At 42.1% G+C, this 14,393-nt stretch overlaps 1 protein-coding gene and 1 long non-coding RNA gene across 2 annotated transcripts; one reads left to right on the plus strand and one right to left on the minus strand.

Moving 5' to 3' along the window:
• The first annotated feature begins 3,166 nt into the window (after positions 1-3,166).
• On the plus strand, positions 3,167-8,224 carry LOC115123433 (dentin sialophosphoprotein-like). Its single transcript, XM_029652774.2, has 7 exons — positions 3,167-3,312; positions 6,039-6,152; positions 6,260-6,322; positions 6,464-6,517; positions 6,654-6,755; positions 7,025-7,336; positions 7,460-8,224. Exons 2-7 carry the CDS (start codon positions 6,054-6,056, stop codon positions 7,892-7,894), a joined length of 1,065 nt encoding a protein of 354 aa, XP_029508634.2. The 5' UTR covers positions 3,167-3,312; positions 6,039-6,053; the 3' UTR covers positions 7,895-8,224.
• Positions 8,225-8,827: 603 nt separating this feature from the next.
• LOC115123434 (uncharacterized) lies at positions 8,828-10,162 on the minus strand. Its single transcript, XR_003862608.2, has 2 exons — positions 9,796-10,162; positions 8,828-9,684 (listed from the first exon to the last, which is right to left on the minus strand). It is a non-coding gene; the product is annotated as an uncharacterized LOC115123434 (long non-coding RNA).
• Between the last annotated feature and the right edge of the window lie 4,231 nt (positions 10,163-14,393).

Below are 14,393 nucleotides of genomic sequence, written 5' to 3' on the forward strand. Positions count from 1 at the left end.
TACATCATGTTCTGCTCTGTCCCTTCCGCACACGAGCACATCGTCCGCATGGACTATGACGCCACTCAGCCCCTCCAACAGCTGGGACATGCGTCTTTGGAAATGCTCAAGACCGGAAGCGATTCCAAATGGCAAAACATTACAACAGTAACGGCCAAACGGTGGTATAAACGTTGTGAGTGCCCTACTCTGTGATGACAGCGGTATCTGCCAGAAACCTGAGCGGGCATCCAGCTTTGTGAAGACCCTGTGAGCCATCCAACTGAGCCAGTGACTGCTCCACTGATGGTAAGATGTGTCTCTCTCTGCAGAGTGCCTCATCCAACTGAGCCAGTGACTGCTCCACTGATGGTAAGATGTGTCTCTCTCTGCAGAGTGCCTCATCCAACTGAGCCAGTGACTGCTCCACTGATGGTAAGATGTGTCTCTCTCTGCAGAATGCCTCATCCAACTGAGCCAGTGACTGCTCCACTGATGGTAAGATGTGTCTCTCTCTGCAGAGTGCCTCATTCAATTTAGTCATGTCCACACAGATCCTTATTTCCCCATTGGCTTTTGGGACCACCACCATCCCTGCACACCAGTATGTGGGACTCTCTATTTTAGACACCGCCCCAATTTCTTCCATCCTCCCCAACTCTTCCTTTACTCTGGCCAATAAAGGGATAGGTACCCGGCGGGGGGTGGTAAGGGCATAGGGGACAGCATCCTCTTTCAGGCGGATTTTGTAGTCACCTTCTATCCTTCCTAGACCAGAAAACACTTTTGGGAATTTACTTTTGAAAACCTCACCTGGGTCCTCCAGTTCGCTCACTCTCTCAATGAGTTGCAATGCTTCAATTGCTGGCAGCCCCAGCAACTGTCTGGCTAGAGAGTCAATGACGAAGACAGGCTGGATGGTACTCTTGTCTTTACTCTCCAGTTTAATCACCAAGTGCCCTACCACTGGTAAAATGTTATTACTGGGCCTGTACAGTTGTTTGTTTGTAGAGAGCAAAGGGCCATCTCTGCTATAGCTATACAGCCTAGTTGGGATAGCTGTCACTGCTGCCCCAGTGTCTAGTTTAAATGACACAACCTCCCCATTGAGTTTAATGTCTGAATGCCAGCCAGTATTGTTTTCCTTTACTTCTCCCAGAAAGATGTTGTCCTGCTGTACCTCCTCTGAGACCTCATGCATTTGCTTTAATCGACAGACAGCTGAAAAGTGTCCTCTCCTGTGACATTTCCTGCATTCCACATCCTTTGCTGTTCAATCTTTCCATCTGTGGAAAGGGGATCAATCTTTCCATCTGTGGAAAGGGGATCAATCTTTCCATCTGTGGAAAGGGGATCAATCTTTCCATCTGTGGAAAGGGGATCAATCTTTCCATCTGTGGAAAGGGGATCAATCTTTCCATCTGTGGAAAGGGGATCAATCTTTCCATCTGTGGAAAGGGGATCAATCTTTCCATCTGTCGAAAGGGGATTTCCCACATTTGCGACAAAATTGTTTTCTCCACGTCTGTCTCTGTTCTGTGTTCCCCTCCGTTGTTTTAGCTCTGTGTGAAAATGCATGTATTTCCTCACTCTCTTCGTTCTGCAAGGAGGACAGATAGTTTGACAAAGAAACCAATCAGGGATGCTACCTTCATTTCATACCTACTACTTTAATGGGTTGTTTATTTCAATGCTCTCCAACTTTTAGGAAAAGTATGTTCTAGAATTCAGAGAATACATTGGTGTCTGGAAGTTCTCCTCCACAAAAGGATGACTCCATCTCCTTGTACTCTCCATACAATATACAGAGCCTTCAGAAAGGATTCTTACCCCTTGACTTATTACATTTTTTTTGTGTTACAGCCTGAATTCAAAATGGATGAAATTGATTTTTTTTCTCTCGCCATTCTACACACAATACCCAAATAATGACAAAGTGAAAACATGTTTTTTTTTTACATTTTATCAAATTTATTGAAAATTAAATACAGAAATATCTCATTTACATAAGTATTCACACCCCTGGGTCAATATTTTGTAGAGGCACCTTAAGCGATTACAGCTTGGGTATGTCTGTATCAGCTTTGCACATCTGGATTTGGGGATATTCTTACTCTGTGCAGATTTTCTTAAACTCTGTTAAATTAGATGGTGAGTGGCGGTGAACCGAAATCTTCCACAGATTTTCAATGGGATTCAAGTCTGGGCTTTGGCTGGGCCACTCAAGGCTGGCCCACTCACATTCTTGTTCTGAAGACATTCCAGCATTGCTTTAGCTGTATGCTTGGGGTCAATGTCCTGTTATAACGTAAATCTTCACCCCAAGTCTAAGGTTGTTTGCATTCTGAAGCAGGTTCTCATCAAGGACTTGTCTGTATTTAGCTCAATTCATGGTTCCCTCTATCCTTACTAGTCAATCAAGTAGTAAAATCTCTAACTGATTACTATTGAAAAGCCTGTGTAGTAAAGCAGTAGTGTTTTGACTATTTACTTGCTACCAACATTAAGTACTGTAGTAAAAATCTCTACCTGATTATTACTGGAAAGACTACTGTTTTCTTACCGAACACTACAAAACCCTACTTGTGTATCTTGAGTAGTGCATAAACTACACATTCACTGCACAATTCCTACGTGCCTCTAGATAGTCACTACTGCACAAACAGGTTTTGTGTAGTAATTCAGTAGTACTTTTCACGAGGGCAATAGCAACAGCTAATGGGGATCCTAATAAAATAACAAATAAACATATTCATCTCCTCCTTAACCTTGGCTCTTCTTTAACTTTGGCTTAGTGATTATGTAAGGATGATTACCTTACAAACCAACAGTAATGTTTTGGTACTTCAATCATGGTTCATCTGCTACACAATTCTTCATCAGTAATAAAGCCAAAATGTCTTAATTTTGTGTTTTCTATCAAATGACTGTAAGTACTGTCATGTATCTCAATTTCACAGGGCTCGTGTCCACAGTTTATTTCTAACAATACAGGATATGAGGGATTTTTGTCCTCCTTTTTTTCTTCCTGTCATGTCGATTGGTGAATGTTTGCATTGAGTGGCCACAAAAACCACAGGAAGAGTGGGAGAGGAGAGGTGGGCCAGACGTGGTAAACATCACAAGACACATCTAGCCCTGCTGCTATTGGCTGGAGCTGGAGGCAGCCGGGTTTATAAGCCAACCAGCAGCCTCCCTTCAGCAGCATCCATTCACATCCAAACTGAACTGTGCTGTTCCTCCTTTGGCATCCAAGAGAATAGTGAGCAGCTCTCATCCTCCTGACTAACTACTCTATAGTTATCCTGTGGATTCTCTGAAGAACAAGTCAAGGTAAAAAAAAAGGCTTTTACTTGTATAGATGTTGGTGCTTACTTTCTATAATCCTCTCCTATATTTTGTGTAACTCAAATATCAATTATTTTCACAATTTTAAGAAATCTGGGAGACACTCTTCAGCACTTATAATCAATCATCCTACACAGTCAAAGCTTCAATGTGTTGCACTTTTTTTATGTACCACAGAATACAAGCAATATTCTGGTTAGTAATAATAATGAAAAAGAAATAGAGCTCACCAGTCTGGTGTAACAATTCGTTTGTGTTATTATACATTCTCTCTAAACACCAGATATGTATGTGCCTTTGCTTGAACCTGATAGAGTGAAATAAATCATAAACTAGGTTTTATAGTGTTGGAGTGATGAATGTGAGCATGACAGCAGGAAGAGGAAGCTGTGGCCTCAGCTCACAAATCCACAGCTAATTTGTTCTCAGCTAACTGACTCGTACAGTCTGTTCCAATACAAAGCCACAGCCTTTAAAGGGCTGCTGTGAGGAGAAATAATAATAACAGCAAAACTGACAGGCTGGATTAGTTACTTCTGAAGTCAGATCTCATCTACACTCAACATCCTCTCAACATCCCACGTTGTTTCTCTCGCCTCCGTCACACTTCAGATTTCTATTCTAGAACACATTTATTCTAGAACAGATTTATTCTGGAACAGATTTATTCTAGAACAGATTTCTATTCTAGTACCCAAGGATCTAATGAAAAGAGTTAGCTTTCAAAATAAAGCTGAGTGACGTTCATCATGTTCCCTGCCTCCCTGGACCAACTGTGGTCTTCCAAACTTCCACTTTTAACTTGGGGAATTATACACTATGCAGAGATCATTATAGGTATATCTAAAAGACTGCCTGCTCAGAGTTATACTTGATGTAATGTTGTTCTAGCTGAGAGTAGTTGAGCTGGAAAACAAGGGAGACGATCATGCATTAAAAAAACAGAATCAAGTCAAATATTATTTGTTCCTTGTGGCGAATAAAACAGGTGTAAACCTTACAGTGAAATGCTTACTTACAAGCCCTTAACCAACAATGCTTTATGAAGTTAAGATTTTTTTTTTTTAAGTGTTAAGTAAAAAATAGAACATAAAAGTAACAAATAATGAAACAGCTGCAGTAAAATAACAAGCAAGGCTATATACAGGGGGTACCGGTACAGAGTCAATGTGGAGGCTATATACAGGGGGTACCAGTACAGAGTTAATGTGGAGGCTATATACAGGGGGTACCAGTACAGAGTCAATGTGGAGGCTATATACAGGGGGTACCAGTACAGAGTCAATGTGGAGGCTATATACAGGGGGTACCTGGTACAGAGTCAATGTGGAGGCTATATACAGGGGGTACCGGTACAGAGTCAATGTGGAGACTATATACAGGGGGTACCGGTAGAGAGTCAATGTGGAGGCTATATACAGGGGGTCAGAGTCAGTGTGGAGGCTATATACAGGGGTACCGCAATGTGGAGGCTATATACAGGGGGTACCGGTACAGAGTCAGTGTGGAGGCTATATACAGGGGGTACCGGTACAGAGTCAGTGTGCAGGGGCACCGGTTAGTCGAAGTAATTTAGGTAATATGTACATGTAGGTAGAGTTAAAATGACTATGCATAGATTATAAACAGAGAGTAGCAACAGTGTTAAAGAGGGGTCTGGGTAGCCCTTTGATTACCTGTTCAGGAGTCTTGTGTTTTGGGGGTAGAAGCAGTGAAGAAGCCTTTTAGACTTTGACTTGGCGCTCCATTTTTAGGGCCTTCCTCTGACACCACCTGGTATAGAGGTCCTGGATGGCAGGAAGCTTGGTCCCAGTGATGTACTGGCCATATGCACTACCCTCTGTTGTGCCTTGCGGTAGGAGGCCGAGCAGTTGCCATACCAGGCAGTGATGCAACCATGCTCTCGATGGTGCAGCTGTAGAACCTCCTGAGGGGGAATAGGTTTTGTCGTGCCCTCTTCACGACTGTCTTAGTGTGTTTGAACCATCATAGTTTGTTGGTGATGTGGACACCAAGGAACTTGAAGCTCTCAACCTGTTCCACTACAGCCCCGTCGATGAGAATGGGGGTGTGCTCGGTCCTCCTTTTCCTGTAGTCCACAATAATCTCCTTTGTCTTGATCACGATGAGGGAGCGGTTGTTGTCCTGGCACCACACTGCCAGGTCTTTGACCTCCTCCCTATAGGCTGTCTCATTGTAGGCTAGGCTGGATGTCATTAGTTGGGAGGGAAGCCCATTTTGTCTGCCAATGGTTAGGGACGTTAAAAGGAGTGCACTTCCAACAGAGTCTTTCCACTTAGCTATGGCAGAGACTCATAAGGGCCCATGGTTGGTGTTCTCCCTGTATAGTAATCCAGGCTTTAAGGGTTTAAACATTACAAGGCAGGACTTCACAGGCACTTTTCATGTAAAATCAGTCTAATTGCCTCCCATCCGGGCATTTCTGTTGTAATTGATGCTTTTATTAGGATACCCATTACTCGACGCCAATGGCGACAGCCTGTCTTCCTGGGGTCAGACACATAACGACAGAGACATTACAGACAAAAAGACTTTACAAATTGAAAAAATAATGTATCACATTTTCACATTTAAAAATGTGTTAAATGTAGCCTACACAGTGTACAGCTTTCAACAGTTTGTATTTTCAGTTCTCATCATTTTGGTGGCTTTCATGATTCTTTCTTCTTTCATGATTATAATGTTTTTAGATACACCTTGTGACAATGAAGGCTGCAATTGTTTTCGTCCTGCTCTTTGCAACGGTCCTCGGTCGCCCGGCGATACGCTCGCCCGGCAACAGTTCAGAGAGCTCAGAAGAACTGGTGAGTGTTCCTTTTATATGAGAACATACAGTATATATTGAAAAGAGTCAGAGAGAGAGACAGATGTGTACATTGGTATCAACTTAAATTACTGTTCATGTTGTCAGGTGAAACCAGCTCCAGTGCTTGGGATAGCCCCAGCAGAACTTACTGAGGTGGCCCCTGTACAGGTAAGAGCCTCTTTCAGCAAACATTCCTTTGTCATCTGTCGTTGTGTTGGCATTGAAATGTATACATTTGCCCTGTAGGGAAAACTACATTAATATGTCCATTTTTATTGGACTCTTTTTAATGCTGAGGTTTTCTTTAAGAATGTAGATACCGCTACAACATCAGACGAGAGCTCCGACAAAGATGAAACCGAGGTAAAACATAATTATGTTGTAGCATAATGAAGCATAAGATGCTAAATAAATCTTACCCCTGATAGAGACAACCATATCTGTGCTTTTGATGGATGTTAATTGATACATTGATTGATCCTGTTTTTCTATTCTCCAGGGAGCTGATCCAACTTCAGATCCAACATCGGACAGCGCAGACAGCGCAGACAGTGCAGACAGCACAGAGAGTGCAGACAGCGCAGACAGCGCAGACAGCGATGTGAGTAGTGCACTATGTATAAAACTACTGACAGCTTATATGTAGGATATATTGAGTCACTTTTTTATTTATAGATGCATATGTAGTTATGGCTCCAATAAGTTTACAGGGCCACACAGAGACTATAGCCACACTGAGACTATAGATTGTAGTTCAATGAAGACATCTAGCTCATGTTGACAGACAGGAGCGTTTCACCAAGCTCTTATTTGAACTTTATATCTTATAAGAGGTTATGTAAAACTAAAGGTGTTGTGGTGTGTTTTCAGGACACAGACGAGTCCAGTGAGTCAGAGGAGGCAGACACCACCGCTGCCCCTGCAACAGCTGAGCCCACCGTAGAGCCCACAATGGCTACCTCTGAGGCCCCCATTTACGATGACGGACGTGGAGACAGCATGGCTTACCCCAGCGACTACAAGAAGTCTATCATCTATGTAGATACTAACAACATCGAGAAGGGACCCTCTCCTTACAAATCCTATGGAAAGATGGATGAGGGCATGTATGCTGGCAAAAAGGTGTCCGTCTACGACACCGGGCTCGGAAACGAGATTGAGAAGACGATGACAGTGTTCAAGGTCAATTTGTTTCTCCTCTGTGTTAGAATTCTACATTTCAAACACATAGGCATTATTTTCTTCCATTTAGTTTTGGAAGTTGGTCTAAACATCCTTCCACCGACTCTCTCTCTCCCCCTCCAGGCCCTGCAGGTGCATGATTTGATGGAGGAGGACACCAGCACCCCTGACGTGGAGAGCCAGGTTCTGGACGCCTCCAGCGGGAAAGCCGAGGAGTCCAGCATGCGCAAGGCGCATGTCGACGTAGCCAGCCAGGACAGGACCCCCTCTGAGAGCACAGAGAGCCAGAAAGCCAAGAGCACTAGCAGCGATGGTACTAGCGAGAGCACCAGCACCAGCGCCAGTAATGAGACTGACAGCAGCAACAGTAGTGAGGAAGCTACAACCAGGCCTGGGGCAGCAGACAGCGACTCAGCAGAGAGTAACGAGAGCCATGACAGTGACAGCGACTCAGCAGAGAGCAACGAGAGCCATGACAGTGACAGCGACTCGGCTGAGGAGGCAGCCACAGTGGCTACCATCACTACCGATGCTCCCGTCGTCATCACTGCCAAGTAAAGGCCTGTCTCTCTCATCCTGCTGCTGTCGACAGTGAAGAATGCTACCAGGACCTGGAAGGTGCTCTATGACCCTGCCTTAGGAGGAGAGGTCAGAACGGAGAGAATAACAGAAAACATATAAGCACAACTCAGGGCCCTTAGGGTCTGATACAGTCCAACAATAATACATGAGAAGATTCTTACTAGCTATCTCATCATGACATATAGAACAGTCAATTTTGTTCAATTGCACAATTATTTACACTACATGTTGTTTGTCCCATTTTTACTGTAATAATGTATAACGTTGTATCAGTCCTAAATACATGCATTCTTTTTTTCCATAAAACTCATAGTGGGTCTGTTATTTCACGTGTATACGTTGTTGTGTCTGCTGAGCCATTGAGCTCTGTGCGTAGCATGTAGAGACTCCAGGGGGATTCACAGTGGTGTTCACCAGAGAAACCACAATCCATCACAAACCATCATTCAGCGTCGTTATGAGCTCAAAAATCAACAAAGGCCCTGTCACAGTAAACATGCTGGATGTAAAATAGTACTGGAAAAAAATACATTTTGAACCTTCAAATGAAGTTGTTCATAGGTTGTTTTTCTCAACGTAACATTCCTTACTCAATTGTCTGATGAGGTGTTGTCTCTGTCAGGAGGAAGCTGGAGTTCACACATAACTCAAGCTGTGCCATAATCCCTTGGTGGTGTAGTGCAGCAAATAACCACAAGATAGCGCTGTAGGAATGGATGAAATCACTGTCAAAATCCCACTGTTAATGACACACTCGATCTCAGTGAACACTCCTACTCTTTTCCAAGCATACAGTACACTAATACACTAATAATCTATTATGACTGATCATACCCATAACTAAAACAGTAATCAAAAATATAATCAATTAAGAGACATCTTTTCTCAATTTAAGTATTTTTCTATCTCTTTATTGAGGACACAAGTTCACAACAAATATCAATCAATCAATCAAATGTATGTTATTAAGTCCTTTGTAAATCAGCAGTTGTCTCAATGTACTATACAGATAACCAGCCTAAAACTCCAAAGAGCAAGTCACTACATACTGTGTGTAAAGAGACATACTGGAGCATAACACAGCAATATCAATGAATCAATCAAACATTCACACCCAGCAGATTATGATCACCTAGTTCACAGACATCCAAACACCCGTAACTACCACCATATGTTGAACTAGTAAAGATTACAGGGCTTCTGATAGGGTTATTATGAAGCTATCGATAACATTACCTATAAATGCTGCTGCATAAAAAACACAAATAAAATGACAAGAAAGGTATACTGCAGGTACTGTAAACAGTCCATACAAAAAATTATGACCTAAAAAAAGCAATGATTTATAAACTCTTGAATAATTATAATAAAGCATTCTCATGATTTTCTCATTATTAGTTGTCTCATCTAGTTGGTGAAGGGGGAGTTGCTGGAGTGGGAGTTGTAATGTCCTCAGTGACACGTGCAGTAACGTTCCTTGGTGACGGTGTCATTTCACCGACAATTGGCCCATTCGTGGACATTTCTGTCACTGGTGGGATAGTTGACATGGCAGGAGTGGGAGGGTTCACTGTGGTTGGAGCAGTTGGTCCTGGTGTCATTCTTGATTCATCAGATTCTGAGGACTCGTGGATTCGTGGAACATTGTGGTGTCCAGGCCTGTTGAACTGTGGAACATTGTGGTGTCCAGGCCTGTTGAACTGTGGAACATTGTGGTGTCCAGGCCTGTTGAACTGTGGACCATTATGGTGTCCAGGCCTGTTGAACTGTGGAGTGAACAAAGCACATCATCACCTGAAAATACTGTAACGATAGCCATTACTGCTACTAATTATGGCAAAATATATATAAAATATATAAAATGTTCATCCACTTACTGGTTTTGCGATTGCTGTTGAGATAAAGACAATAAGAAGTGAAGGCCTCAGTAGCTCCATCTCTTTTTTGATTTCTGATGGAAAAAATAAACAAAATCAAAGATTTCTCTCTGATTACAGCTCCTGTCCTGTCTGAGCCTACTGTGGAGGAGACCATAGACAGACATCCAGGGCTGGTGCTAATATAGAGGGCGCCAGTAAATGAACCAAGGGCTGGGCAGTTATCTAATCCTAGGAATGTTGCAGGAGGATTACTGGGCCTGATAGGATAGGCTTTCTGACTGTGTGTAACACATGTCTGTCATTTCATCACTGAAAATATTCCTCTCTGAGGAAAACTTAAATAATTCCAGTGTAAACAAAACAATGAATCATCTAGACCCCCCCCCCCCCCCCTATGTTGAAGAGGTCCATTGTATTGAAACAAAAATTGAAAAGGGAAAACGCTGCTACATGTCTGTCACTGGCAGGAAATCATCTTTGCTAAAACAATACTAATGGCCGGGGGGGTTTATTTAACCTTGTTTCAACTATTGGTTTAGTCAGGTTCCAGTCTGCAGATTCTGAACTAGCTCAAACTACTGCAGATCATTATTTAAGACACAAGATTAAGCAACGTGTAGACATGCCTTGTCATTTCCTGTCAACTATAATTTCCTGTCAACTATAATTAAATGAAACTGTTGCTGATAGAGACTAATGACTGAATGACTAATGGTCAAATAAGTACACTCATAGTTTCTGGAAGAAAAACAAATCCTGAAAATGGCAACATGATCATAATTTGTATTGCAACCAAAGGAGGAAGTTAGGTAGCTGTCCTGTATCTTTTAATTCACTACAAGTTAAAACCTCACTCATGTCATTTTGAATCATGGATGGTTGAGCAATTAGATTTTGAAAGATTGTCTAACAAGTTGAATCTTGCCCAGCCTGACTGTTGCATCCAATGTGATACTCAGTATAGTAATGTAGTAAGCACACCACAATATTCTCCTCCATTTTGTTGTCCCCCACGATGAAATCGGAGAGGGGACTGTGGATCTGTCTCCATCTGTTCGTTCCTACATTAAAGCAAGATTAAAGCCAATGTATGCTTGATCTGAAAATGTGGTCGGAGGCGCCATTTGACACAATTGCGGAGCATCCAGAGGAATGCAGAGGCCAAACTGAGCTCCGTACTGCATCGCCGTGCACCTCCCATATTTAGTAACAATGCGGAGGGCTCTATATAGTTCCGAATTGGCATGATTGGTTGACTGTAGGTAGGGGCAGGAGGTCCTGTATAAAAGCTAACTCACTTCCTTGACAACGTCCTTCAACGCTCTGCTCAACAGCTCTACGCTGCTCCATAAAGCGCAAGAAGCATGAATGCCCTGACTTCTGCAAAGGCCCGTATCACCGTAAATGCTGCACGGGCGTTGTAGACGTCAGACTGACCATGCAGAGCCTTTAGTCACACAAATATCTCAGACAGCACTTGCCCGATTTTGAGGAAACTTGACTGAATGATGCGTCTTGCCATAGCAATCATGCCTTTACAAAATGACACTTATTGGCCCAAGGGGGCTGCTGCATCGAGGGGGACGCCATGTTTACTGTTGACTTGTTTTGATTTGGTCTGTGGGTTGAAATCTGGAGTACATCTAATCAAGAATTCAATCACAACAAACAACTACTGGCATGTTCAAATCAAATCACATTTTCTTTGTCACATGTTTCATAAACAGCAGGTGTAGACTAAGAGTCAAATGCTTACTTTGGGCTCCAGAGTGGTGCAGCGGTCTAAGGCACTGCATCTCAGTGCTTGAGGTGTCACTAGAGAACCCTGGTTTGATTCCAGGCTGTATCACAACCGGCCGTGATTGGTAGTCCCATAGGGCGGTGCACAATTGGCCCAGCGTTGTCTGGGTTTGGCCAGTGTAGGCCGTCATTGTAAATAAAAATTTGTTCTTAACTGACTTGCCTAGTTAAATCAAATTAAATCCTACAATGCAGAGTTAAAGATAAAAAATAAAATAGAAATAATGAAACAAGAAATAAATACACAGTGAATAACAATAATGATTAAAAATATCATGGCTGTGTACAGGTGTGTGTGGAACATGTTAATTCCTTAGTGATGTGTACACTGAGGTACTTGAAGACGTTAAGATCAACACAATATTAGGCCACAGGGTAATGCTGTTGATGCTTGGCGGTTTTAGATTATGATACAGATACACATACACAAATGTATAGCATAACAAAATCATTCATTTTAATGAGGCTGATATATTTCAATACCATACTTATTTTATTTCACTGATTACATAGTCCTTTATATCCGGAACATATAAAGTCAGTGGTGTTGCCGTGGTGATCTTACAACACAACACAAACAGCTGAGTATCAAGTAACAGTTAGAATAAACGAGATACAGACAAATAAAATATCAGCACAACAAAGTGTATACTGTACATCTCCTGGGACACTACCCCTGTGTTTCACTGAACCAATCATCAGCGTTTAGGAGAGTTTCTCCCCGGACCCAAGCTTGTTGAATGATGACGGAAGGGGGCATGTTGGTGCCGCTGAGGTAGGTATAGTGTGCGCACCTTTATAATGGGAATTCCCTGTTAGAACAAGCACATGTTTTGTGATTCTACAAGCGTAGACATGCCTTGTCAGTATAATGTCAACCATTAAAAAAACTATATTGAGACTGATGACTGAATGGCTAATGGTCAATTAAGTCCAGTCATAGTTGCTATAAATATTAACTAATTTAGCGCATGATGAAGGCCAATGTTCCAATCCCACCAAAACAGGCTGACAGCCACTGGGCATACACTGGTTGAATCAATATTGTTTCAACATCATTTGTCTACCTATTGTGATTTATGTGGAAAATACATTTGGATTAGCTAAAAGTCATCAACCAGTACTGTTTTCATCTAATTTAAACCAGCTCTGTAAACACTGAAATTAGGGTTTAAATAGAATGACTTAACCTGACTACCAGGTTGTTAACTTAGATGTAAGAAGCTTTTGGGAAACCGGGAGCAAGATGGTAGACTAGTTTTCACTGAAGTGCATTACACCTCATATACCAGTAGGAGTCACTGTTCAGGCAGGAATCAATGGACTGTGGCTTCACATTTTATTTCAATATACCTCTTCATTTAGGCTGATGGAACGACATTGAAACAACGACGTATATTCAAACATACCATTTTACTATCAACATTGAAACAAGGTCAAACAACATGTCTAATCAAATATACAATTCAACATCCACCCAATATACCCTATTGAGTTCAACATCCACCCAATATACCTTATTAATATTGAGTTGCAACCCCTTTTGTCCTCCGAACAGCCTCAACTGGTCAGGGCATAGACTCTCCACAGAGATACTGGACCATGTTGACTCCAGTGCTTCTCACAGTTGTGTCAATTGGCTGGATGTCCTTTGGGTGGTAGACCATTATTGATACACACAGGAAACTGTTGAGCGTGAAAAACCCAGTTCTTGACACTCAAACCGGTGCATCTGCCACCTACTACCATACCCCGTTCAAAGGCACTGTAATGGAATTTTAATGTTTGTGCTTTTCTTATAACTATTTTCTGTGTTCTATTCATGTGCTGTTCTATAAACCGATGTCTGTGTTCATTCAAGTGGCTGACTGTACAAATCCTCACTATCAGTAGCTGCAATTTGGCAGTACGCCCAGACATTGTTTTGAAAACAAACGAAAGATATCTCAGTTTCAATGTTTCAGCTTTGAGAGAAGAAGCCTCGTGAGATATTGGTCTATCACATGTTATGAACCAGTATTGGTCTGTCACATGAATGAAACAAAACGGTAATGATTAATGAATTATGCTAAATCATGCAAATAGAACTTGTCTGTGTATAGCCATATATAAGACAACTGCTGGGACTGCCCAGGCAGAGCTCCTGATTGACATGTGTACTATGCTGCATTGAGTTGGTTGGAACCTCTCCAGTGCGCTGACAATAACTTCTTTGGGATAGGGGGCAGCATTTTCACTTTTGGATGAATAGCGTGCCCAGAGTGAACTGCCTACTCCTATGAACTCCTACTCAGTCCCAGATGCTAATATATGCATATTATTGTTAGTATTGGATAGAAAACACTCTGAAGTTTCTAAAACTGTTTGAATGATGTCTGTGAGTATAACATAACTCATATGGCATGCAAAAACCTGAGAAAAAATCCAAACAGGAAGTGGGAAATCTGAAGTTTGTCGTTTTTGAACTCAGCCCCTATCGAATTCACAGTGGGATATGGGTTATTTTGCACTTCCTAAGGCTTCCACTAGATGTCAACCGTCTTTAGAACGTTGTTTCAGGCTTCTCCTGTGAAGGGGGGCCGGATGAGAGCTGTTTGACTAAGGGGTCTGGCAGCGGCCTCGTTCTCAGTCACGCGTATTTCACATGAGAGGTATCTCTCGTTCCATTGCTTTTCTACAGACAATGGAATTCTCCGGTTGGAGCATTATTGAACATTTATGATATAAACATCCTAAAGATTGATTCTATACTTATTTTATCTCTATTTGTGCTTTTTGTGACTCCTCTCTTTGGC

The sequence above is a fragment of the Oncorhynchus nerka genome, linkage group LG22 (genome assembly GCF_034236695.1).
Source record: "Oncorhynchus nerka isolate Pitt River linkage group LG22, Oner_Uvic_2.0, whole genome shotgun sequence".
In the NCBI taxonomy this organism is placed as follows: domain Eukaryota; kingdom Metazoa; phylum Chordata; class Actinopteri; order Salmoniformes; family Salmonidae; genus Oncorhynchus; species Oncorhynchus nerka.

What these genes read in the sequence shown, in the direction of transcription:
- LOC115123433 (XM_029652774.2), top strand. Translation starts at nt 6,054, where the DNA reads ATGAAGGCTGCAATTGTTTTCGTCCTGCTCTTTGCAACGGTCCTCGGT. An exon ending in CAGAGAGCTCAGAAGAACTG is followed by an intron (nt 6,153 to 6,259) that starts GTGAGTGTTCCT and finishes TCATGTTGTCAG; the next exon opens with GTGAAACCAGCTCCAGTGCT. An exon ending in CAGACAGCGCAGACAGCGAT is followed by an intron (nt 6,756 to 7,024) that starts GTGAGTAGTGCA and finishes GTGTGTTTTCAG; the next exon opens with GACACAGACGAGTCCAGTGA.